General features: G+C 46.0%; 1 protein-coding gene across 5 annotated transcripts in view; it reads left to right on the top strand.

Moving 5' to 3' along the window:
• NTRK3 (neurotrophic receptor tyrosine kinase 3) overlaps window positions 1-27483 on the top strand; it is a 205723-nt gene that overhangs the window by 117593 nt on the left and 60647 nt on the right. Inside the window, exon 13 of one of the 5 annotated variants that reach the window (XM_061371328.1) lies at window positions 19510-19899. The exons of the other annotated variants lie outside the window; for them this stretch is intronic. Within the exon in view, the coding sequence (XP_061227312.1) occupies window positions 19510-19628 (119 nt within the window). The 3' untranslated portion in view covers window positions 19629-19899. Of the gene's footprint in view, window positions 1-19509; window positions 19900-27483 lie in introns of those variants that run through there. 5 annotated transcript variants of the gene reach the window in all.

Below are 27483 nucleotides of genomic sequence, written 5' to 3'. Positions count from 1 at the left end.
GGTTTGCACACAAGCCGATTACCTCCTGTTTGGTTTTTAAATCCTATCTCTATTACTTTAATGTGTATTTACTGAAGATATCTGTAGCAGCACCCGAGATCAAAGGCGGATGAGCAGGCTCCAGCCCCGCATGGGGAAGTGACGCTGGCAGCATAGCTGTGGTGCGTGATGGATGACACATTGATGTTCCTGGTGACGATGATCCAATAGGAAGCAGAACATGGCTTTGGGGAGATAATGTTGATCTGCCTCCAGAGAGGCTGCCTTGGTGATGGAAATACTCCTGGATGCAGATGTTAAGGAGCAGACAGGGAAGTATTTTCTCATACAAAACTCTGCCTGCCCCTTTGGCCTAAAAGCATCTCCTCTGGACCATTTAATCCCAGTGTCTGTGGGGCCAGCAAACAGCGTTGGTTTGCCTGGGGTGATTTTGGAAAGGAAGCCCATGATGTGTGAACTGTCGAGCACTTAACAAGCCAGATGAGAGGAGTCCCTGACCTGGTTTCCTCATGGATTTAGAGTGGCTCCAGCAGAGCAGCTGCTCTCACTGCCTGACAGCCTTGTCTTTATATCAAATGGGTTGGAATGGATTGCCCAAGACATGCACCATCTCATGGAGGATTTGCACATGCACTCCTGATACTCTGTCTTCCATCCAGCCCCCAGCTTATCTCTTACAGGGGCTCACACACCCTCCCACTGCTCTTGCAACATCCCAAGGCCACCATGAACACACCATGGACCCTGTGTACATGGACATGTGCTCCTCACAATGGGATGGGCATGGTATAAACATTGATAAATCACCTCCTCTTTATTCCCCATGGCTCAGTGACACCTGTGCACGGATAACCTGCACCTCACAACTGATGCTGCTGAAGCACACATGGATTTCTGCTAAGTTCCTCATGGCTCTGCCTTTCCTTGCCAAAGCCAACGACATCACGATGCTCCTGACGAGGCAGTTCCCCTGCCAGGGATTGCTTGAAGCCACCAAAGATGGTTGCATCTTCATTTTCTAGTGGGTATTCAGAGCTTGGCAACACAGGAATGCTTTTCACCTGTGGTCTGGCATGAGTCAAGACTCATCGTAGCAGGGTGAGAGGAGTGGCACGAAATGGGGATAAAGCAGGCTTACATTCCCTACGTTACTGACTGCGTGCTCAGGTATTGGTTCTTCTCCCTATACAGTTGCACTTAACAGCGCTCTTGACCCCATGGTATCCATGTAAAGGAGGGCTCTGTTCATCAGCCAGCACTCCTCATGCCCATGACTTTGTCTCTGGAAGACAAGAGGTAGTGACACAGCATATGACCAAAGGCTATTGCAAACTCAGGCAGCTCTGCTGTCAGGGATAATGAAGGGGTTTCAAGAGCATTCTCCTAATGGCTCACTGACTGTGTGGATTCTGCTGTGGATGGCTTTAAAAATAGCTGGTGTGTGTATGTGTGTGTGGGTAGAGCTGTGGTACCGGTATCTTTCGGCCGTCAGTTAAACATTTGTCTTGCTCTTTAATGAGTTAACTGTGGCTTATAATGCTTGGCTGTTCAGGAAGTATCTGGAGGCTGGGATATGTCTACATGCTGGGACAGGGGATATGCCAGTGGTACCTGCTGTGGGGTAGTCCTGAAGTCTGGAGGAGCTCCCATGGTTTGCAAGGATATTGTATTGTGACTTCTTATTTAAGCAGGCTGGTTTTCAGGTTTAAAATCTAGCTCTTTGAAGTGTGTGGGGGCGCACCATGGTCATACAGGAGCTGTCTTTCTGGTTAGAAGATTGCAGGCTCTCATTGTTTGTTCATTGTTTGGTTAAATTACAATTCCTAATTAAAAATAGTTTCTATTGTGTAGGAGTTGGAGCAGTTTTGCATGACCGCATACACAGCAGGAGCATTATTAGTAGTGCTGCCCTGTGGGACAAGTACAGTCCAGGATCTGGCAGAGAAGCTGTATGTCAGTAGAGGTTACAAAAACAAAAAACAATCTCGTGGGCTGCTTTTGGGCTAGACAGCTCAAAAGACTCCATTCGATCCTGAAAGCTGGGGAAAGACCCATGTGAAAGATATTCTGCCTAAAGAATGTCTGTTTCCCAACCTGGTGTGGTGCCTGGCTCTGGGGTACGGTGTTGACAGGCAGTGATGGCTTTTGCCTCCTAGCATCATGGGGCAGAATGAACAGCACTGCTCTCTGTAGAGCAGAACTTGATTGCTTCATGTATATATTTATGTATAATGTTATATATTATAATATACCAAAAATGCAGAAATTGTCACTATTGGTTGCTGAACATTTCCAGTCTGCCTCAGCATCCTCTTATCAGTCATGGGTGAGGACAGGGAATGGGTTCCCTGCCAGTGGGGTCGATGGGATGGAGGAAGATGGTGCTGCTAATGGAAGCACCACTTTTGCTCGTGTGCTGCTGAAGCAGCTTTCTTGCACTGTGGTTCAGTGTAAAGCACTTGTTGAACTCAGAGTGATTTATTGCAGTGAACAGACCTGGCTGAGAACTCGGCAAACCCATTTCCACATGTAGCTGATGCAGGATTTGTATGCAGGTGTCTTGAGGCGGAAAGTATGTCGAATTCACAGCATGTAAGGATTGCTCTTGATGCTTGGGCTTGTCTCCTGTTAAGGCAGGGTATATTGCATAATCCATTTTTAGATTCCTGCATGCTCATTCCTAACAGACTGCAAGTTATCTAATGCTGGATCCTGCTGGAATATAGTGTTTGGGCCCCCTCTCCCTGACCCGACCTGGATAAATCCAGGAACAACCTGAGACTTAGTGAAAGCATGAAAATTTCTGCATCTATGATACCAGTGATCAGGCTGTCCTGATGTTTGCATGGTCAATAATAGGATGCAGTACTCCAAGAGCTGATTTACAGCTGTAGATACAGCTTTTCCTGATGTTAATTCCAAGTTCCTATTTGTTGCTGATACTGCAACAGTTTCTTGTGGTTCTGTCAGATTTGTGGGCCTGCAAATATGTCACACCTTTCTTTTAGCCCTACTAACCTATTTTTCCTCAATGAATTGGAACACTGAGTCTGAAGATTACTATATCTAACTATTCACATGTATATAGATCTCATATATATATATTTGATCCATTTGAAATGTACTGTTCTATAATGTTTGGGTACTTCTTCTTATCTTGCCAATACATTTTAACAAGTTTTACATTATCCTTCCCTGTCCCAACACTATACCTCTGGTTTTTCTCTTTGTGAGGGAAAAGGGATCTCTTTCCTTTTATTTTCTTTTCCCTATAAGCATTTCTTAAACTCAGGACAAACATTTTCTCTGGATCCCATAAATGTGGTTATGGGACAAGTCTCCTAAACATATATAGCAAATTTGCAATTAAAGTGAAACACTGGAACAAAATGACATCAGCCTTTGTCTCCTTTCCCCTAGCCCTTCCCACCCCTCCACCTCCCTCTTGCAGGATTAATCTAAGCTAATCCTCAGATGAGCAAGATCTTTAGGAAAGCAAACAAGCAAAGTAAAACCAAGGGAGGAGAAAGAAAAATCCTTCACACTCAACACTAATAAGGAAATTACAGGCGTCCTACATTATAAATTGGATGAATTTTTAATGGTTAGAAATGCAGTTGATTTATAATGCATCCATCCTGGACTGCAGGGTCTGTCACTAGCTAATAAATAAATGACAGGCCCTTTGTATTAAAACTATCAGTCATTTTGCATCTCTGCAATGTAATTGATGTGAAGCATTGAGCAAGAGGAGATGATAGCCACCAGGTGTATACCAAAGCAAAGGACCTCATGCTTCAAGACATACCTGCGGTCTTGATACACTATGAAGTCACAACCCAATCTTCAAGTCTTGTCTTATACAGGCTGCAGTTCTTGCTCTATCCCATTGCTCACAATCCAAAACCAAAAGGAAATAGAGCTTGGCAAAAGGCTCTGTGATTTTGAAAGATCATTTTAAGCCTAACTTAGTGCCCTGTTTGTTGTGTCCTACTCTCTAACTCAAGTTAGAGATTCTCCTGCTCTCCAGGGGTAACTATCTGAGGTGGCTGCCCAAAGCTTCCTTCCTACATGTGGAAGGAGATAAGATGGTTTTGGTCTGCCCTTTGTTAGACACCTTGTTCAGGTAGGGAAGATTGTGTCGTCTGTTCTCTTGGTGGTCCTGTCTCTTGGCACAGCCCAGGAACTAGCATGAATTCATATGAATCCCACCACGAATGTTTGCCTTGAGGGCTGTGTTAAAAATGTATTTTGAGCAAATTCTAGAGATGGGATGGAACTGCCCTGTTCTCATGCCAGATCCCAGCAGAGTCCAAACGTCAGCGGAACCTTACTGCAAGCACAGCAGGCAGCTGAGTATTTGAGGGGTTGGAGTATATTTTATCCTAATCTTAATGAGGAGATTACACCTCTGCTATTTCCTGGAAAGAGGCATTTTTCCTTCCAGCCCATCTTCATTTCCATTTTATGGATGAGGAGAGGGAGCTAGAAAGACATCAGTTTCCTCAGGGTCACACCAGGTTCCTGACAGCTACCCGACCAGCCCATGTTCAGCCCGCTGGACCGTGGTGCATTGTTTATGAGTTGTCACCTGAAATCCTTTCACAGCCAGTCCTTTGGAGTCAGGAATTTAGGTGGACAAACAAGTTCTTGGAGCTGTCAGGTGTACATTATGATCCCACAAAACAACAATTCTGAGCTCTTCCTGCTCTTTTCCACATAGGTTAGGTCAAATTCTCTCCCTTTCCACTTTCATGGGGCCATTCTACTGTCTGACATGTTTCTGCTTTGTGCTCCCAAGAGACCTTTCCTTGCTGACCTCCTACAAGCTTTGCTGATCCCATTCCACCTAGGATTGCCTCCTGGTCTGCTCAGTTGAAGTTGGTTGGAGCCTGAGTGCTGGGCTTGGAGGAAGGGCAGTTATATTTTACCTTGGCTTTAGTTCCTGGCTGAAGGAATTGAGTGGGAAGCCTGGCATATGGGCCTTGCCACCCAAGCAAAGCACTGCTCTCCAAGATGCAGACTTTCATCTTGACCTGCAGGAAAGAAGCACTTATTGCTCTATTTATTAAATTTCCCCACAGCAGTGCAAATGGTATATCCATGATAGATACGGATTTTATGAATAATATAGAGATTTGAATTAAGTAATTGCGGTGCTTTTTTAATACAAGAGATCCTCAGTGTCAAGGAGTATTAATGATGTATCTTGACATCGTCTCTGCAGAGGGCAATTGCAAACCCCAGTTCCGTGAGAATTTGAGAGACTGGGGGGAGAAATCCTAATGTGCTCTTCCTTCCCCCTGTTCCCTTTGGGACACTCCAGAAAGACTATCCTGTCTGCTGATTTTTTCCCAGCTTTCCCCAGACCCTCCGAGAATGGGAAGGCTAAGTGAGTTTTGGGAAAACAAATCCCCTTTGTAGGCAGGCTGGGCCGGGTTGTTGGAGGAGGCAACTTTGGGAGGAAATGGAATACAAAAATCCTAGCAGCTCCCTGCGGTCACTAACAGTTCTCCAGACATTTCTGAAAGAGCAAGATGATTAGTTACAGTGGAAAAGCTAAATTCAGGTTTAGGTAATGACATTTAAGGTCTCTGCCTATCTGAGCCTTGGCTTTAATATGAAGCTCTCCTTTCCACTTGCTCTCCGAAACCCTTGTGCAGCCTTGCTATTAAACAGGTGGTACATTATTATGAGAAATTCTCTATAAAGCCCACTCTTAAATGCCTTAGAATCTTTGGGGATAAATTTAAGATATTAGTATTAAAATTTAACACCAAATGCAGTGACATCACTGTGTGCGGGGGAAGAGATAAGGGGACGGTAATTGCAGGATGCGCTGTGGGTCATTTTGTGCCTTGCATCACTAGTTGCAGAGAGATGGTATCCCGGCTGTCTGGTCCTTCTTGCTCGCTGCTTTACGTGTGCTAGGTGCCGGTGTTACAGCTACAGAGCCCTAAGGCCTCTTTAAATGAATGGAGCTGTCTGAGAAGGTTATGAATGCCTTTTCAATTTATTTTTTTCCACCAAACACAGCATCTCAAGCCTTGAATCAGGCTGTTAATGTTTTTCATTCCTCTCTTTCTAGCCATGTTTCTCTTTAAGGTTATTTCTTTGGCTTCTGTCACTATCGCCCTTTTAAAAGGAAGAGGACAGGGGAGACCTGTGGACTCCATAGCCCATGTTCTCATTTTGTCAGTCCTGGAGGAGCAGGTCTTGCCAAAATGTGTGAGCTGTGTGGAGTGGGGAATGTGGGCTCAGGTGCTCCTTTGCTACAGGAATGGTAGCTCATTAACACATTATGCCCTGCAGATAACTTCTATTGATCATCAGCTGCTTAATCAAAAACACTGTCACAGTTTCCTTCGATTATTCTTTTCCATCTCTTCATCTCTGGAGAATCAGCTCGGCTAAAGTTAATGTACTCATTATGCAGTTGGGAAGCCACTGCCACAGACTGCTATGTAAATCATAGGTTTTAGGGAGGTTTGTGTCCTCCTTCCTGCATATAGCAGGATGAGCATATTGGATGCATATTCCTGTGCTTGACGGAGTGAAACAGGCACTGTGGGAATTGTGCTGAGCTGGTTTGGACCTGCCTGGGGTGGCAGTATTCACCTCCCAGGTCACACAGAGCCCAGCTCCACATCTGCATCCTCACAGTCCCAGTAGAGTGATGAACATCAATCACTGCTGCTGCGCCTAGTGCTAACCCACCCTCACCTTTCCAGAGGCTCATGGTGGCCTCCACATTGGCATAAATACCTACCACCATGTGCACCAGCACTGCTCCAGACCTCCCTCCCATCTTGAAGAAGGATGGTTGGGTTGAAGCATCTTTGTGGAGCTGTCTCTGCTGTTGATTGCTTGACAGTTGGTCGATGATGGGTTTCCTATGGGAGACCAAGTGTTCTGTGTATGAGAACTGGCATATATGGTGGGAGGTGACCCGTGTAGGACATGGAGGGGGCACGTTTGAAAGATGTGAGCTGGGGGGGAGCTGGGAGAGCTGAGTGCCAAACTATGATGGAGAAAGTGCACAGTTGGACCATGTGCTTGGTTTTTGTTTTCTGATGACCTGTGTACAATGTATAAATAGACACAGAAGTGGTGACTGAGGGAAAAAGTAGGATGTTGAGTCCCCTGTTTAAGCAGATCTCAGCAATCCTGAAATCAACACCTTGACCGTGTTGCTGTTGGGCATTTTGCTGATGCAGTGAGGGTCACAGCTGGAAACCTGCTCTGCAAATAGTGGCTTTACTCTTCTGGTAACCATCAGAGCTCTGAGGAGGGGAAACACAGAAGCTATGCAGAAAGTGGCAAAGATATTTTCCAGCACTTGCCATGTTTTTAACGGCCAGCACTGAGAAGTGGCAGGCCAGTTTGAATTGGGGACACAGGAAGGGCTTGGGGGGAAGGCCTGTGACAGGAGTGCTGCTTGTTCCTCACACTCTGGTTACGCTTGATGTCCTGATATGATTAATTTTCTTTTTTGTCTTTTAATGTTTGCTGCATAAAATCGTTCTCCTTGATCCTATACGCTATCAGGGTTACATATTCCATGCTGGTTATGCTGTTGCAATGCCCTAATTTGATTGCAGAGGGTCATGTCCTGTATAATGTTGTCTCATTTTCTCAGTAGTCGATGCAAACTCAATTTTGTTTCCTTTGAAATAAAAGAAGTGGAGGCAGGAACCCAGCACCCATGGCCAAGCTTATACCTGCAGCTCTTACCTTGTTGCCTGGCTGTGAGGCTGTTATGGCACACGTAGTTCAGCCTGAATGGGACCCGCAGGCTCCTTTTGTTACCTTTTTCCTGCCACTACTGGAGGGGAGAAAGGATGGAAGCTACAGCAGAGAAAGGCCCTCATTTGTAGCTGCTGGCACCTCTCATTTGCCTCAAGGAGTCATTATTCCAACAGGCTGGATGCCCTCTTGATAGAGCATGTCTCCGGAGGGGAGGGTTAGCTGTGTCTCCCCATGGGACCCGGGTGAGTGTTTAGCTTTCTGCTTTTGTCTCCAATTAGGCGCTCGGTTCTTCGTACCCCTGTGTTTCACCTGCCTCAAAGACCCTTCACCTTACGCCTCTGTTATTTATGAGTAGCTCAGAGGGGAAAAGGAGGGTCTGGTCTCAGTTTGTGTGGCTGTTTTGCATGTGAAATAAACGTGTTGTGTCAGAAGCAGTGCCAGCAGCCCGGCTCTCCTGGCCCCCACTGGTCTCATTCAGAGCAGCTTCAGCAACTCCAAGGCTGTGCCCTGGTGAGTGGTGGCAGGGCTTGCTTGTAACTGGAAGTGTCGCTGTGTTTGTGCAGAGCTGGTTCAGAAGATGGTGGTTTATTTCAGCAGCTCATAAAGGAGGTGTCAGCCCAGCTTTTGGTCTGTGGGAAAAAGAGCCTACTGTTGCAAACTGGAGATTACAGCAAGCGTTTAGCTCTGGCTCCTGGGCCATCTCTGTCACTGGGGATTGCTGCTCTGGCAAATTATTCAGCTGATGGTTTCATTGCTATGGGTCTTTCTGCTTTTGTTCTCAGGGTATTCCTTATTCTCAGCCTTCTCCTGTCCCATTGGGCATTCAGTGGGCTTTTGATTAAAAATGGATTTGTCATGGTGACAGAGCAGGAGTCAGAGAGGCTTTGTCAGGCAGACAGAATGGACCATGATTTTGCAGCTTTAGCTGCAGGTAGGAGTTGGAAAAATGAGTCAACAGATTAGTGTTCCTGGTGTGCTACCAAGCAGGCTCCCTTGGCTTGGGTCAAGGATTTAGTGATGGGAGGGCAAGGCAGCAAATCAGCAGTGATTTGCGTGGCCAGGCAAGGACCAAGGGAATGGGATCATGAGCCCGGAGGGCAGGAAGAAAAGCAGGTTGGATGCTGCAACTCATGTGATCCTCCTTGGCAGGGTACCAGGTCTTCATGGGCCATGTGCCTGGTCCAGCCAATGTCCCCGATTTGTTCTCGGTCTCGAAACATTTAATCAGAGAATCAAATATGAAGTCTCTTTAAGAAGAGACTGGCACACAGCAGCTGGCTGAGTGTCACAATCAATGTATCCTCTCTGGAATATTTCCTGCAGAAATATTACATCCTCTCTCATTTACTTGATGATCTTTAGGGTGAATCAATCAAAAGATGCTGCACACAAATAGTCCAGCCCATGATCCTGTGGGTGTCCATTAGAGAGGCGTTTGCTCCATGTTAATGGACCTGTTGATTAACAAACAAACCATTGCTTTTTAAATAGAAAGCTGTTACTTGATGGCAATTGTTAGCATTTGCTTTCCTGCTGCCCCACCTCCCCTATGTACAGCTCTCACTGCGCCAACACAGGCAACTGTTGCAACAAAACCCAGGTCTGCACTGCTGAAGAGAGAGCATTCAAATCTTATTCAAGCAGTTATCCGAGGTGAACCTTCTCCTGGAGGCTGGAAAGGACAGAGAGAGACTTCTTTGTACTGAGCGTGCCGTTTCCCCATTGTGTGTCTTGCTCTCTTAATCATGTTTTCTGCACCCATCTGCCTTGGCATGTGATGCCCTGTTGGATTCCAGCAATGTCTGAGGAAGATCTTCCTCTGACATCCCCAACAGGTCAAGGCTCAGCAGCTCCTTGAGGAGTCTGTTTTGGGTTTTACAGCTGGCTGAGTGCATGGGAGCTTTTATTTGGGTCTGTAAAGCTTCTAGTCTGTTGGAGCAATATTGTGTTCATTTCCTTTCCCTACAATGTGGACATTTTCCTAGTCTCCGCTTCTGAGTTAAAATCTCCCCATGTTGCAATGTTAGTTCTTCTTTTTTAATGCTGTCATGATATGATCCCCTGCTGGCTCTTTAAACAGAAGAAGATGGTGTCCATTGCATAGAAGATGTCCTTACCTTTAAAAGCCACTGTACCAACCTCAGTGGATCCAACCCAGCGATGACCAAAGCTATGTAGACAAGGATAGCAGCATGTTCAGTGCTGCCAGAGCTTTGGTATGAAATGGGAAACATGCTCCCTGGACATAGGCCACTGTGCTGAGCCATGTAACACAGCTAATTACAGAAACAGCAGCTGACCAGCCAAAAAGCACCAGGGTTGTGGCTGTGGTTTGTGTTTAGCTTCATACTGTAGCTGCCAGTAGCTGTTCTCCTTTCTGGTAAGCGTGTTTGGACCCTTGCTGCTCAGCCAGAGGCTATGGGGGGCATTTGGTCTCCAACCTCCCCGGCTGCTGGTGCCAAGCAGCCACTGTTCAGCATCACTTTAGCCCACCGCAGAGGGTACCAACCCCCATGTCACTTGTTTAGCTCCATCCTTTATTGCTACAAACCAGCTCACCCGGAGCTGTCCTTCCCACAGCTGGTGGGAGTCAGTGACAAGGCAGTTAGTGGATTAGGGCAGCAGAGTGAAAACCATTTGGCGTTTCCCTCCTGATTCTTCTGGGTGCCTTTAATTAGCATGATTGCTCAGCACGCGATTTTGCCATGTTCTTTAGCTCCCCTGGTTAGAATAATTATTCCCCCAGCTCCCTTTGTTCCAATTCCTGATCGCTTACAAAGTCTCTTGTTAAAAGCCATTAAATCTGTAATGTAAAGTGAGAGTAAATGCTCAGCAGTGTTATGCTCCCAGCCCCACACGTGAGTGCTCACGCTCCCCGGCCCCTCTCCGCACTCCTCTGCTCCCTGCCACGTGCTCTGTTGCCGCAGCATCGCTCTCACACGCTTGCCCACTGGCCATCCCACGTGTCCCACATGCAGCAGGTTGAGTGCATGCTCTCCCTGCTTTGTGCTGGCACTTTTGGCTTTGTTCAGCTCTGTTTCCTCTCTGCATAGGCTGGTTTTGACACTGAGATTGAATTTAGGGCTGTGGACTGTGATCTCTTACATTTAGTTGCATCTGCACATATGAAAGTGTCATTAGAAGTGTATGGTTTTTGCTCTGGCATGGGCAGCTCTTGCTTTGAGGACTAACATACATAAAGGACATGTCCTGCCTGTGGTGGGAGGCAAGACTTCTAATGATAGATGATGGAGAAGAGGAAAGAACTTATTAAGTAAAACTGCTTCCCCTTTTCTCAAGTATGAAAGCCTTTGGCAGAAGAAAAATGGATTTTGGATAGTCATGTTCCCAGGAGTTCCCATGTTCAAGTGCCTCCCCATTCAGAGGGCTGGGACCTCAGCCCTTTCCCTATCCCTCATCTCTGCTGATATGTGATCAACACATGCCAATGGCACATGTGGGCCTGACACAACAGGCTTGCACAGAATTACGTGGTGTGAAATAAGATTGAGCTGCGGTGTTTTAAGCGCCTTGTGTGTTTAGATGGCGGGGAGAAGGGAAAGAGGGAGACTTACTTTCAGACCATAATGAAACTGGGTCAGAGAATGGTCTGGCAGTCATGTAGTTCATTAAGCTTGGAGCTGACTGCTGGAGCAACAATTCACAGCTAGACCACCTGCTGGGGAAAGCTTGCAGGAAAGGAGCTCTGGTCATTCCTCCTGCATTTGAATGAAGGCTCCTAATTGACAGGAGGCATGTGTTTTGGGCTTAGGTCTCTATTTGCTGCCCTGCTGTTATTTGCCAGACCTTCTGTGCTCTGCAAAGCTCACCCTCTGCTGTGGGATGGAGCGAGGCTCTCCTTGCACAGCAGCAGCCCCTCAGGGCACTGCCTGGGGGGTTCCTCACTCACTCATCTCTGCTTTGTTGGCTGCAAAGCTCTTTCCAGGCATTCCTGTTGCAAAAACATGCCGTATATCGTGTGAGTTTTGTGGGAGCAAATCCCTTTCTTCCCTCCTGCAGAATGAAGGCCACCACAAATCCCTGCCACTCATTTGGCTGGCACTACCCAAACTGTTCCTTAGGAGCAGCATGATCTCGGTGCAAATCTATGTTCCCCTGCTTGCTGTCCCCTCTTCCCCTGGGGAAAGCACAGCCCTCCCTGTGTCCTGGGGTGTGTGTTTTAGAGCTTGCCACATACTGGCAGGTACCAAGCCATGGCCTTGAAACTGATTCTGGAATGGGGAGCTCTCCCCTGGGAAGAATAATGTCACTTTTCTGGTATATCTTGGTGCAGAAGGCAACTTAATTTGAGAACCACCTAGTGGGGCAAGTATCAAAAGAAGCAGAGCTGCACTGGCAGCCTTCATTTCCAAAGCGATCAGCAGAGTAGGAACATTGGAGAGACACGGACAAAGGACAAGAATTCCAGACAACACAGCATCCAAACAGCCTCCAAAATCAACAGAATCTTGTTCCTGGAGGCTCCCTACTGCTCTCATTGTGGTTTTGTCCTCAGTCTCTTCCTGTTCTCATTTACAGCTTCTCTGTAGAGCTCGGTGCCTCCTTTCCTGCCAACATCTCCTGCGCTCCTCAGTTCCCATCCTCACCTTGTAAACTCCACAAAATCATGTTTCCCCACAGGATGCTCCACTCAACACTTCAGGCTCTCAGGCTTGTACCGCTCCTGGGCTTCCTGGAGGGCAGTTCTGGCCTTTCCAGATGACATGAGGTATTGCTGGAGCAGATGGCAGAGTAAAGAGACTGGAGCAAGCAAGGATATATGTTGGGCCTTGATCAGTTCCTCCACAATGCCCTGAAGAGCAAGAGAACATCATTGGCACTGCCTGGGCAGGGAAGGTCCCAGCTGCAGACCACAGCGGTTGTGTGCTTCCACATCCACTGTATGTGTCTCCTTTTGATGTCTGCTCTCATATCCCAGCCATCTGGCTTTACCGAGCCCTTCATGTCCCCTTCTAGACCCCAGAGCTCCTGGAGAGCACAGGAGTCTGGGAGCTGGGGCTATTCCTTGTTAAGTGCCTTGTGACAGAGAGCGGTTCCTTCAGGAACTTTGAAGAAACCATGGTCCTGCTCCATGCCACTGTTTTGCCATCTGTATCATACATATAACAGCTCCTGCCTCCCCAGGGAATGAGCGAGGCGTAACAAATTAATGTTTATGAAGCTCTCTCTGCCTGAAAAGAAGTTTGCAACAGGGCTGTTGCTGTTCTAACACAGGGGCTTCTTTTGCTGGTTGGCTCTTTGATGTGGCGATCTGTGGTACTGGTGGATCAGCTGTAGCATAATTGGAATTAATCAGCAATTAGGGAACATGAGCCCAACTAGATTCTTCCCCAGTGGATAGTCATTTCTGGGCGGATCAGTCAGTGGTTTCAGCAACTGTGCAATGCTCAGGGTAACTATTGCTATCTGAAGCAGCTGGGGAACAGAGGAGGTGTGTGCACGGATACCTGTCAGGCAAAGGGGAAATGAGAAGCTGTTGTCACATTAAGCACAGTGCTTAAATTGGCTGCACTCTGAGGGCTGACTTAAAAACATGATTGACAAAAGAGTTTATTTGAAAACCAAAGTGATGAAAATGGTGTATTACTTGTTGGGATGGGATCTCTCATGCTGGGTCCCATGGGCTTTGTGGAGTGCAGAGAGAATGCACAGTGGTGAGAAATGGGGACTTGTGGAGGCAGGGAGCTGTGGTGGTTCCTCCAACGGTGGGAATCGCAGAGGAGAAGGTCCTGAACACAGTAGTGTGAGCACGCAGAGGGACAGAGGTAGCTCGATGATGCTTAGGATGTCAGCTACCACTGAACCTTAAGGTGTTCTGCAAGCCCCTTCCTGCAGCTTGTTCTCCCAGCTGACCTATAAACCTCAAGAGTTTTGCCACACACTTCTGCATGTTGATGGATATTGCAAGGGACAAACCAGCCATCCTTTTTGCCCAGGTACCCCCTTTGTGACCCAGTATGATTTAAACAAGGCAGAGACTAAGCTCTGCGTGTTGTGGGTGAAACTGCTGAGTGCCCAGTCCTTCCCCCTTCCCTAGTCCTCTTTACAAGTCATTTCACATACTCTGGCTTCAATCTAACAAAAACAAACCGATGAGGCCCAACTGATCTGGCTGCTTTCCATCATGCAGTGGGCCTCCGAGTGGCTTCAAATAGCTGCACCTCAGTGCAGGCTGGAGAAAAGCATTGGCTGTGCCTCTAGACATGGAGTGTAGCTTTGTCTCAAATCACAGGGTATCTCAGACCTGAAAATAGCCTTTTTATTTTGCCCTTGGTCTTAAATATATATTTCTTTTTCCTTGTTATATTTTTTATTTTATACCCTGGTAAGTGCTTTCCCACTTTAGGGCTTTTCCTAAGGGGGATCAGTGGGGAATCTTGGAGCTCTGCCTCCTGAGCTATCAGGCTACATCATTTAGTACTTTGGAACTACTCCATCCATGCAAGAGTTCCAGAGAAAACAAACTTGGACTAACATGGACATGGCCCACATTAACGGTGGCAACAGTAGAAATGCAACGGATACTGGAATTCCTCTGACCGAAGGTTTAATGGATCTTACATAGTCTTAAAGAGTTCACTGCATGGAAAGCTGCGAACACTGCCCTTTTCTCATGGAGCATTGTTTGGCTGTTGAGTGCCTGTGGTAATCTCCTACCCATTCCTCTGCTCTAAGCCTGAGAGAAGCTTGTGTGGAAATGGGATCTTCTGGACCCATTTGCTTCTGCTGCTTCTCTTGCTTTCAGCCCATCTCTTCCCTTTCCTGCCCTCAAAGGCATATGCAGTGCTGCTACCCCCTGCTTGTGATTTTGAGTTGTGGAGAAGATGAAGATGCCACAAACTAGCTAGAGCTCTATCTAACGCATTCCCAAGAGGTTTCCAGTGATGACAAGTCTCATTGTGTAAAGTGGGAGACTCTTATGCCTGAGGTTAAACCCTGGAAAATGAACGAAGATACAAGGTGAGCTCCTGTGCTGTGGAAGAGAACAATAAGGACCCTGTTTCCATGAAAATGAATAATCATAAACATTTCTTTAGGTCTCAGAGCCTTTCTTTGAATCTTGAGAGAGCCGTTACCTACTTGAAGGTCTGCTTGAAGTCTGTGTGTCAGTGTGAAATTCATCTGTGGACTGAATTTTCTTGCAGTTCTCCCTTGTGGTCAACAGGGTCAGACTGGTGTACATGAGAGGAGGTCTAGGCTCTTTGACTTTCCTTTGGATGGTGGAGGAGATGACGTGGTTATATGCAGCTGAGACCATCAGGGAGAACCTCATGGTGTGCTTTTGCTGACATTCTGTGACCTGTTTTGTTGTGGCAAGCAAGGCCTCGGGCTGGGTTGCATCTCACCCTGTTATATTACATGTTGGGGGAGGAATGAGGGGAAAAAAAGAGAGTTTTGTATCGTAGCCCTGCAGATGAACCCATCCATGACAGAGAACCTGGACCGCTGTGTTGCTTTCTCCTCTGATATAGACATATCAGTCCTGGCTTTGACTAGACGGATGGCTGTTTCTTTTGCTCTGGATGCAGGCCAGGCTTGATGGTTTTCATGCCTTCTTTGATGCTATTCATACTTCATATCTGTGCATAGAGAAAGATAAAATGTACTCTGTTGTTGGAGTCCCCTATTGCTTTTCCTTTATATCATAAATTCTACTGTAACACAGAAGAGAGATCAAAGCTCTATTGCCTAATGTGGGCTGTGTGGATAGCAGTGTTATGTTTGGCCAGCTTGTTGCCCCTAATTCGCTATTTTTGTTTAACCCATTTTTGCCAGGCATCGCATGGCATCCCCTTGCTTTTCTCATCTGTTCCCACAGCAATTTTTGCTCCTGTTTTAGAAGCAGTTTCCATCCTTGGGTTTCAAAACTGGGCTGCACCACTCCTGCTGTGGTGAATGGGGCTGCCATGAGGAGTTCTGCATCGTTTTCTGTGTGGTTCCCTCTCTTCCCCATGTCATGTTTCCTGCTGCTCTTCTCCAGTGACCTGGAGCAGCCTCGGATCTTAAAAGCCCTAGATGCATGGTATATTTTAGTGGTTGCAATTTTACCAGAAGGCAAACAGCGAAGACGAGTTGAAATGACCCAGTTTGTCACCTTAGTCTTGCTCTCAGTCAGTGGAGGAAGGTGTTCCTTGCAGGAACTGTCTGTAGGTTGCACTGGATATGTACATGGGAAACAGTGGCTGAGACCCCGCTAGTGAGGGCGGTGGGAAGTGCAGGACAGCTCTGGAGGACTAAGTGGATGGCCAGGGTTGAGGACACAAACTGATTGCATGGTTTGGTTGCCTTCAATTTTCTTGTCCTTCCATTGCCACATCCTTCCAGCCTGCTAAGAGAAAATACCCCATCTTCCCCCTCCATCTCAAGCTGTTAGAGCTGCACAGCAAATCTGAGCTCATTCCTCCTTCCCTGTTCTCCAACACTTTCCATACATTTATTCCACCACCATACCATGGCTATTAGTAGAGACAGTATCATGTTTTTAATTTAAAAAGTGGTCTGACTAGAAGGAGAAGCACGAAGTTCAGCCTGTCAGACCCTTCCTGATTTTGTAGCTCTTGAGATGCTTTTGATTTGAATCTACAAGGTGGGATTTTTACCTCCTTATTATTTTTAGGCTTGTATATTGGAGTTTCCCTCCAAATCTACAGTCAAGGTGTCAAATAGAGTATTTTTCCTCTCATTTTCCAGCTAGCACTGACAAATGTCAAACAAAAGCGATTGTTTTTAAAATTTCCCCAAGTCGTTCTAAGAAAATTAACACTTTGTTTCTTTTTTCTTCTTTTTTTTTGGGGGGGGAAGGGTGAAAGAAGTAAAATAAACACCCCAGATTCTCTAAGACATTTCCAAACTAGTTTTTCAGGAGCTAATATCTTTGATGGGAGAAAGGTGACATTTGTCATAGTAGCATCCAAATTCTGAACCTGTTGAGATTCACCCATTTAACTCTGGATGTCTCAGTGAACATCATCCTTCTCACATCTGACAGTGAAGACATAAAACTAGCAAGAGCCTTGTTGGTTTCTGCTCCATACAAGAGAATGGGGTTGAAGGTAGCAGTGCAATATGGGAGACAGCAGTGAGGAAAGAGAGAAAACCAGTCTGGAGATAAGCATGGGGTTTTTCAGATTCCTTGGGTCTTTGATAAACCAGGAGAGGATGCCAAAATGACTGTTGCTGCATTGCTTTCCCAAGCCAGTGGTGTGTGTATTCAGCCCCTGAGCTTCAGAAGCATAGGCTGTCTGCCACTTTCACAATCATCTTCAATAGCAACTGCATGTTGGTTATGGAGTATCCCTTGCTGCAGTCCCATCCCACAAAGATCCTGCTGTCATTGGAGATCCCTGCAGCTGGGATTCACAGCATAGCACTGATGACAAAGAGCAGAGCCCTCAGCATCCCAAGCCTTAAGCCTTGCTGATCTTTCACATGTCCCTTTGCTGAGGCTGTGTGTCCCCAGTGGGTTTTTAGGTCTGTTGGATGTGGTCCGGCAGAAGTGGAATTGCCTTAATTTAGCAGAGCTAAGAAATGCAAAGAAAATAAAAGCAGACAGGAGTGCTCCTTGGAGATACTTGGTATTGTTGAGCATAGACTTTCCCAGCTATCCTTTGGTAGCCATAAAACATATTTATATTACAAAAAACAAAACACGATAAATAGTGATGTTCAGGGATGCCATGTTTATTTGTCTCCCAGTAACTCTGATAAGAAATGGACTTAGTTTGCATGCACATTTCCAAGCATCAGCACTTTAAACTCTGAGAGTTGAGCTAGTCTCTTTCTCACCACTAATGATATTTCAACGCTTGGAATTTGCCTATGAATTTTGTTTATGACACATTGAACTGAAGCCGAGCCTGGCTTACTCTCCCCATGTGGATCAGCCCTTCAGAGCCACTGAGAATAACAGATAGTTTTCCCCAGACAAGTTTAAACAGCTCCAAACCAAACAAACAGCTTTTGTCTTCATCCTCAGGTTCATCAAAAGAGGCATGCATTTGACGAGCAGATGGAATAAGATAGTGCAGGGAAGAAATATAAATAGATATAAAAGAAAAAAGCAGAAGGAAGAAATGGGATGGGGGAGGAATATTCTGGCTGGTGTAGATTTGGTGTGAGAAACTTTCTGTTCCTAGCCTAGTGGAAAACACTTTTCCTATTGAGATCAATTCACAAGGATATCCAAACTGCTCCATTCTGCTCTAGTGATGCCAGACTTGGGCTAAATTATCTGCTTTGTTGAGGATCCTGTTACTGTATGAGGAGCAGGAGCACTTTGCAGGTGTTAGAGCCATTGTGTAGCCAAAACATCCCAGTAATTTCCATAGAAAAACCCTTTGGGCCCTTGAGAGTTGGGACAGAATAGAGCAATCCCCAGAATCTTGCTATTCATGTCTTGGTCCTGGCAATTCAGTGGATCTGTACTGGGGATTTTGCTAAACTGGCACAGAAGCCTCTTATGTCCACATGCTTGATCTGAGCTAAGAGCAACTTCACTGCAGTCTTAGCAGCTACCTTCAATGACCTATGCCTATGTCTCTTTCCAGCTCATTAGCCTCATTTAGGAGAAGTATCATTACAAATGGGTGTCTGGGAAAGTAATGTAAAAAATGATTATGCTGACACCTGAAGACAAATGAATGAGTCTTTAATGCAAGAATGTGCAGGACTCAGCACAAAAAATGATAGAAAACAGGGAAATGTAGGTTAAACATCAGGATATGTCCTAACAGTGAACCGGATTGTGCCCTCCTTCAGTCAGACGTTGAGGAAAGGGTTGTGGATGTCTCAGGAGAAGGATTCCTTCCTGGAGCTTGCATCCAAAGCTGCATAACAGGCTTGCTTCTTCCAATCTAGAGAACCATTCTCTGACAAGTCCTGAATATTTGCATTTATTTGGCTTTGGAGAAAAATGTTCATCTTTACTATAGAAATTATTAGATGTTAATTATTATTAAAAACACGCTTTTAATGGGTTTCCCTGTCTGGGGCATCCCAAGGCAGGAACATTATGAACAGATGGTTAATACAACCCTTGGAAATGTATTTGCCCAGTAAGTTTGTAAGGAAGGAGCATGCCTGTGTTCTCTGCTCCTCTTATTTTTCCTTTTCATCTGGCCAGTATTTCTGGCAATTCCTAAACCTTCAAATTACTTTTAAAGAGATGGGGTCATGTAAAGAGAAGATGCCTTCAGCATACAAGTTTCGGTGTAGATGGGACAGCCAGGGCTAAGGAAACCAGTGGGTCTCCCCGGCCTTGCAATGGTACTCTTCAGCCTCAGAAATGTTAAGCCAGACTAAATAAATCATGAGAGACATAGGAAGAATTCTCCATTTTCCCTACTCCCTGCTGGGGTGGGGGGTGGGAGTGCGGGAAAGATGGACTAGGCAGGAATTAGGACTTTTTCACTCCCAATGAGTGGGAACCTTTAAAAAAGAGGTTCCCAGTTCTCTGTCCAGACTGGTTGCATGCCCCTTGTCCTCAGAGCACTTGTGTCTGCACGTACCACATGCAATAATTGCCTGTTCCTCATGGAAAGACGGAGTGAGATAGCCCTACCCAGAGAGGGCATTTTGGCTTTAATTTAATGGCAGCCGTTTGCTGGTTATTCATTTGGTTCTTTTTAATAATTACATGTGTGTCGATATCTCTCTCTTTTTTTCTAGTTTTGCTCTTTTTTGTTTTTTCGTTTACTTTATTTTGCTTTTTTCTTTTTTCTGTTTTTTTTTCCCCTTTAGGTTTCAGAGAAATTATGTTGAATCCAATAAGCCTCCCTGGACATTCCAAACCTCTTAACCAAGGCATTTATGTTGAGGATGTCAGTGTTTATTTCAGCAAAGGACGTCATGGCTTTTAAAAACTCCTTAAAAGTCCCTGTTCTGATGTCAAGTTTATAGGCTGTGCCCTCAAAATGGTGGGAAGCAGTAAGCGTGGTCTGTATGGATTGAGGTCTCCTCCTAATAGGACTCTACAGCCCTGCCTGTACACACGTTAAAGCCAACCGAAACTGGTTTTCTGTCACCAGATAACAGGGTTGTTCTTTTCCTCCAATGGTCGCTGTGTTCGTTAAATATTCCTGCAAGGCACAACAGCAGCAATGAGAGCAAATAAAGAGAATTTAAAACCCAGTTGAAAGGAGTCATCCTAATAACACAGTAAATAATTGTACTTTTGCTTTAAAATAAAAACACAAAACAAAACCAACCAAGCCAACCAAACTGACATCTTTAGTCATGTCCTCCCTGCTTGGAGTTTTCCTTGTAAGCTTGTGTCTTCGCAACACCCAGTGAATGCTGCCATCACCTCTTATGTGGCACTGCCATGGGAGGTCTCCCAAGAGCGAGCCGAGGCGGGGAGCCTGGAAGAACCTAAGCAGAATGAAGACTTTTGGTAAGAACACAGGCAGCCCCGCTCCCAGTTCTTGCACAGAAAATAATGTTGGAAGGAATAATAATGGAAAGAGAGAAAGAAACAAAGAAAGAAAGAAAGAAGTCTTCTCTGACAGGAAGAGAATGTTGTTATCTTTGAAGTGCACATATTCTAGGAGGCTTTTTTTGTCTGTCCGTCTGTCTGTGTGTGTTAGAGCGGCTCATTGGATCTGACTATATCGTTGTCGTACTCTGGTCTCTCCCTGCTGCTTGAATGATGAGCTTTATCTGAGGAGTTGCCTGGACTTCCTGCATGGATGGAGAATTCATAGTGCAGGAGGGTTTGTGTTCTTGCCAGGACTAGGGCAGTAAGCAAAGTGGAAGAGTGTATCAGACGCACGTAGGTCCTGGTTGCTGGGTCTTTTCCAGCCCCCTTTAGCTCTCCCCTGTATTCCCACCCAACTAGAGATTGATTGTAAGCCAGTCACGTACCCAGGACCATCAGCTCGAGGCTGGCTGGCTGAAGGAGAGGAAAAATAAGTATTTTGTTGGTTCTTCTCTGGCATAAACAGGAATATCGATCCTGTTCTCTGGCCAATATTTGTATGCTCTCCCCCTCTCCCATCCCACTTTTGTCTTACTTCATCCAAAGTCTCTCAGATGGAAAAGTAAACCCTTTGATCCTGTCCTCAAGAGAAGCCAGCTGCCCTTGTGGCAACTTGTAGGGCTTTCCTTGGACTCTCTGGATGTCACGTGTACGGGAAATACAGATTTGCTCACACGTATCAGTGATAACCTATAAGCAAGGCAGATTTTCTCTAGAGCTAAAAAAAACCTTCCAGAAGCTTCAGGTGTGGCCAGATCCTTTTCTGAGAGGAGTATTGAGCCAGGAGCTTGCTCACCAGCTGCTCAGCTTTGCTTGCCTTCTTGGTGGCCCAAGATGACCTTATCACATCTGGGGTATCTCAGATCCTCAGCCCTGAAGGGTCACAGCCACTGGAAAGAGTCACGGTCCCCCTCTGCCAGAACTGGGCAGAAGCCTCAGAATGGGATGTTCTGCTTCATCCTGCCTTTATAGGTGACCCGCATGAACCACCTTGGAGATTGCCAGGAGTTTTTACTATCAGCTTTCCCAAAGGGGTGTCCCTGGGAATATTCCATTCTCTTGGCTCTTCTCGTGGTTCATTCGCATAAAGAGGTAAAGTGCAATAGAAGAGTACAGGAGAAATGGTAGCAGATGGCTTTAAGTTAATGGACATGCCTTAGGGGGCATCTGCATTAGGATGAGGAGGCCTGGCTCAGGTTGGATGGCTTCAGAAACCATGACCAAAACTCCCAGCAATGTTTCCTGCCCGCATCGGAGCTGGAAATGCAAGAGGTGCACTGCCAGAGAGGACCTGCGGCCGTGTGCTATTGACACCTCAACCTGCAGATTCACAGAGAGAGGAGGAGCTTCACCAAGCGTGTGAATCACTGGGTGCTTGTCTGAACTGAATTTCCCCATCTCCTGGAAGTCTCCCACCTGACCTGGGGATGTCTTGTCCATCCAAACTGTCTCCTCTCCCTAGCACTGTTCAGGGGACTCTGCTCTCAACTGTCTGTATCAGTCGTAGAGATACATCCGTGAGCCTGGACCAGAAGCCTATATCCAAACACCTTAGCAGAGGAAGGGTTGAATTTTGCAGCTCAGGTCCATCTCTGCTTAGAAGAAATTCTCCGGACCGAACAGCATAATTTAAAGCAGTTCTCCCCACTGTGATCAATGTCTCAATTTGTTTAACACCAGTTAAAGTCTCTGGTTCCTCACTGCTGAAAAACAAAAGCCAGTCATGGCCGTTTGCGATTGGTGGCTTTAAGTAGCAAGCCTAAGGATGTTTTCTTTCTTTTGTTAAATTTTATTTTATTTTTAATTATTGTAAATCATTACCTCATTTTCTGTCAATGAGACTCCTCCATCTTTGAGCATTCTTATCTTGCCATAACTATCATCCTGTGCTAATGGGAAATGGACGGTCCCTTTTCACAGAGACTATAGGGGTGTTCAATGTCTAGTTTCTTAATAAACACTTTATTTTCTAACGAAACAGCTGCATCAGGCCTCTTCTTTGAAGACAAAATAAATAAAACATTCAGAATGACACATCCCATAGTCTACTTCTTCATGAGATGGTCCATATGTGGGGAGTCCAGTTTGTTCTCTTCTGTGGGGGGTGTGGAGGGTGGGATTTGCACTTGTGATATGAACATTGTTCATATGTAGCTCTTGCTTCTGTCAGTATCATCAGGTACAAAGATGTTTTCTTGCCTGAGAGCTTAGCTGCTGGTCATCTCAGTTGACAACCTGCTGTTTTTGTAGCTCAAAATGGTCATATTCTCAGGGACAAGGCAGTACTGCTGGGAAGTTGTGTGAGGATTTGCCAAGACAAGTTTCTACACCTAGTGCAAGGAGTTTTATTAGGAGACTTATCTCTCAGGGAGCTTGTCACTAAATGATTGTTCTGGCTGCAGTGGTTTTTTGTTTCAGCACATGCTGTTGCTGCAGGTCTCCGTGCTTGGCTGTGCAAGTTGCTTTCCTGTTGGATGCTAGCTGTTGTCTCTTAATCAGGGACAATTAGCTTACTAAGCCTGCAAGGAGGTGACTGATGTAGTGGGGTCAAGGTGCGTGCTGCTCTTGGGTTCCTTATCAGGAGTTCATGTAAGGATGGTTGCTCCAGAAGGAAAGAGGAGCAACTCTGCAACATGCAGGGTCTGGCATGAGGATGTGTCTTAGTGGCTGTGTCTTGGTATCATTAGTATCATTGATGATCATTTATATGATGATATTTACATGTCATTTACATGACTTCAAGTTGCTGTGCCAACCTGCAGGTGATTGCGGCATGAGGCTGGAGTGTGTTTGAGCTGATGTCGGTGGATGTTGCTGGAACCCTCTTAGATAACCTGGTGAGAGTTTTGATGAGCAAAGTAGAAATATGTTTTCCAGCATCCTTCTGTTCCTTTAACTTCCTGACATGACTTTCAAGCAATGTCTCAAAATGATGGCATGAGTGAATTTCTGCATGCTATTCCCTTCTAATGAGTGTGCCTCTAGAAGCAACTGTGTGCTATGGTTCACAGGATTAGGTGATGGCTGAGATCTGTACCTTTCCAGGAATGCCTGTAATGCCTGAGGCAAATGGTTGTCTCCTCATGTATAACCTTACACATAGGATGGGTGTCTGATCTGCACTGGATTTTATCCCTACTTCTCTTTCATTTCTGAGGTGTGGGGAACAAATACTGGTGTTGGTAGCTCTGTCTTTTCCTTCCCTTTACTCCAGGGTCTGCTCATGTTTCACAACCCAGAAACATCGCAAACAGAGGGTTGATTAGCCAGTTACTCCGGCTGCTGGTACAGTCAGCCTTAGTTCACTTTGCTTTGTATTTCAGGCCAACTGATCCTTGCTTACGAGTTCCCACAATGTTTTTGATGCCCCCAGTTCCCACGGAGCTAGCCTAACATGCCCACTCACTCTGACATGCACTGCAGAGGGGTTGGGTACTCGTTTATCCTTGTGTTTGCTTCTCGATCACCTCTGTTACCTGATGTACCCATGGGAAGGCTCCGTGCCTGCAGTGAGTGTGTTGGGTGCAGTGTGATGATGGCACAATACCTCTCTGCATGATGGAAGCAGTGTGTGGCCCAGTGGGACCTTGGGCTTTGACTTGCTTGGACAAATATTTGATGTGTGTGATGCTGTAGGTGTATTGAGTCTCCATAGCTGCTTATGCAAGTTGCACTGGTTGAGTCCTGATGTCCTTTGCTGCTCTTTTGTTTATTTAGATGTGCTTTTAAGAGCCAGCTCTACTTTTGAAGGTGATGGTTTTCTCTACCACCAGGTTTTTAGCCTTTCCAGCATGTGTCTGTGCCCTGCTGTCCAGGGAGGCAGAGGCAGAAGTCCCAGGAGCTGTGGGCAGTCAGAGGAAGGTGCTTCTGCTGTTTCAGCACATTGCAGCAGCGCATCACCACTCTGTTCTGATTAGTACCCAGAAGATGCTGCAGATCCTCGAGGTTAAGCCTTGGCATTAGCCGAGGATAAAGAGGCCTAGATACAGTAGTAAAGATAAAAAACACAGGTCTGGAGGAGCAGGAAGAAGAGAGCATGCAAGAAATCAATGCCGGGTGACTTCATTTTTGCTTAACGTTTTGAAGGGTTTCTGGTGCGGTTTAAGCAATAAGTCAAAGAATCTTTATTAACTGTGTATTTACCAGGCCCTGCAGCCCCTGATCAGCTGGCAGAGAACTTTAACAAGCAGCAGGAAAGTCCATACAGCCCTTTGAAGGGGGAAAGAGTATAACAGGAGAGTGGCACACACTCAGCTAGAAAAGGTGCTTTACCTGGTGAAGCAATGGCATATCTTTTCTGATTTCTCCAATGTTCCCCCCTTTCCCCTCTCCTCATGACAGGTAGGCTCCTTGGTGGTGCCAGCATGTGGTCTGATGCCACAGAGCATCAACTACCAGCTTGTTGTGCCACAGGGGTGCACTGAAGGCTGTAGGACATCCTACACTGGGTCTCCACCATGGGAGATCACACACGTACTGTTTTGCCTTGAGTCCTAAAAGCTTATGTAGGAAACTCAATGGTAAAAATAAGTTAATTTACCCAGTGTGGCTTCCTTTGCACTTCTTGTAAAGTGATGTGAGGAAGACAGAAAGAGCAGAGGGCAGATATGACAGCTTTCTGCTTCTGATGGGAGCTCATTTTGGTTGTGCCACTTCCTGATGTTCTTCAGCTCTGAATTTCACCTCCTTGGATGCACCGTTGCAGTTTTGGGGGTTGTTTGTTTGTCTTCCTTACTGGGATTTGGTAACTAGTTTCCAGAGAAATGGTAAGTGCCTGTTCTTACTGAAATCAGCGCAGGAATTCAAGAGTGTTAACTGAGCTTTTGTCAGACAGCGCTTTGAGGTGAAGTTCAGGCTTTGACTGTGTCAAGTTAAGAGGTGGAATAAACCCCAACCCATGCTCCCAGTCCCAGTAAATAAACACAGTGTGATTCCTCCTCCAAGGGAAGGTGATGGTCTCTCCAGCAGTAAAGCAGAGTGTGAGTACAAGAGAACTACATGTGAAACTTGATATTCATTTTGAACTTGTGAATGTAACTGCTGACAAATCAGCAGGAATAAATTTTGGCTGTTCTCTGCAAAGTGGAGGGACTTGTTCCAAGCGCTGGTTAAATGATTTGCTCTGCTGTTAGTGAGTCATTTGTGACCTGTGCCCAGTTCCTGCAGATGAGTTGACTTTTTGCAAGGATTTGCCTATGATTTCAGATTATTTGGGCTTCTTTCTCCAAGGGTTTGTCTCAAATATTCCTGTTGTGTGGCTGGCTGACTGGTGCTGCTTTTGTTCTTAGGTTGGGTGAGTGAATGTTTCAGACAGGCAGGTGGAAATGTCATACACAGAGATGCTCCTCAGTAATCCGGTATATGGGATTATCCATAAGCCCATGTTTCTGTTTTATATCTTGGTGCTGGTACCACCCCACCAGGTCTGTGTCTGTAGGCTGCTGCTGTTCCCCAAGCCTATGGAGTAGGCAAAAGCTTGTTTTCACAGCAAGTAACCTCCAATGCTCCAGCCTGGATTTTGGGAGCAGCCTCTGTCTGACCTGTGTGTGGATCTCTATCTGTTAATGGCAGCTCAGCTGCTGCTGAAGATCAGTCTCTTTCATGAGAAGTCAGAAAGAGCCAGACTGGAGTCACATGAGGATCAGTAAACTGCCAGGATGTCTGAATAAGCTAATCATGGCCAGGTCATCATTATCTTAAGTGAGGCAGAGCTGTGTCCAGGCTGTTTATTAAGATGATTGGGAGAGGGAGGGATGTTTGCAGTCCGTGAACTAGACCGGTGAGGTGATGGAGTGTATTGCAACATAGAATATAAGGGAGAAGGAGGTCTTGCACGTTGATGCTCTGCATGTGTTCAGGGCCCGGTCCTGCCAGGATACAGTCCCTGGTACAAATAACAGGGATGTAAGGTGACATCACGATAATGCAGTATGTGTATTTCAAATACCACCAATGTGAACTTGCCTTCCCAGTCTAGAGAGTTGTACATCTGCCCAGATTTCCTTATGAAGCCTTGCTGCCTGGTACTTTTAGAGATATACTGGATCAACAGAGCATTTTGGTTTTGCTGCATCAGTGCCAAGCAATATTTGGGGACTGTAGGAGCAGCTGTGCATGGTCACTTCTTCCTTGGTGGTACCTCGTCCAGTCTCCCATAGACTGCTGAAGGTGGCTGCAGGTTTGCTTTCTGTTTCCTGAGACATATTTGTTCATCAAATGGTGCCAGAGGGGGTTACACGTTTAAGAGTGTTTAAGCTCCAGTCATGCACTCAGCACTGCTAGAACAACTCCAGAAGCACACGTTCCCCAAAGCTATCACATGTGACAGTGCACAGACATTGCAGGTGACTGAGAAGGGACTCGCTTAAAGACAGGTAAGTGCCATTTTTCTCCTTTTAGGGAGCTATGGTGTGTAATATGCTGTATTCAGACCTGTAGCAGGACTTCTTTTGATGGATCTGCTCTAAGGGATAAGTTATTGCATTAGATGTGTCAGTAAGGAGCTGCCAGTCCCTGCTCAGGAACTAGAGGCGGCTCTTCTGGCTAGAAACGCTGCAGATGTGCCACTGTGTGAGAGCAGAAGACCAGAAGAGCCAAGTGCTATTGGAGTCTGGGGTTAACCTCCTGTTTGGGGTTGCTCCTCTTTGCCCATCCAGGGCTGGCGGCTGGAAGATGCAAGGATGTGGGAGGTGTTTGCTGGCTGCTCTCTCCTTTAGAAAGCTCAGGAGCACAGAACTGCAAGGGTGGCTACTTGATGATGGTGCCAGTCTCTTGTTTTCATCAACAGTAAGCAAAAAAGGCTCTGATGTTCTTTAACCCTTCTGCCTAGTGCCAACAAAGCATTACAGATGAATCGCCTCTTTTTCTGCCATATGAAACGCTTGCCACTCAATCCCAGCAGAAGATCTGTATAGCCATGGCTTCAGAAGAAAGCAGCAAACTCCCTGACAGTGCATCTTGGATGAAAATACTGTCCTGTGACTAAAATGAAAGTTCCATTTAATCCTGTTAACTGCAGAGGGACTCCTGGGAGTTGGGCACTGTTCTGTGTAGGTCCTTAAGCTCCTCTGCATGACTGTGATGCGTGAAGCATCTAATCTTGTGCCAAATTTCCTTCCTTGGATTCAGTGGTGCTGGCCAGAGCCTCAGAGAAAATGGGCAGATCGATATCAATAGCAGTCTTACAAGGGAAGAATATCTCTTGCCAAAAAAACCCAGAATCATCCTTAGGAAACGAA

Source organism: Neopsephotus bourkii, unplaced genomic scaffold (assembly GCF_033783945.1).
Source record: "Neopsephotus bourkii isolate Nb327-2 ecotype Australia unplaced genomic scaffold, CSIRO-AGI_Nbou_v1 NB_1572, whole genome shotgun sequence".
Classification (NCBI taxonomy): Eukaryota; Metazoa; Chordata; class Aves; order Psittaciformes; family Psittacidae; genus Neopsephotus; species Neopsephotus bourkii.
Note: the sequence above shows the minus strand (reverse complement) of the source record. Positions and strands in the feature narration are given on the sequence as shown.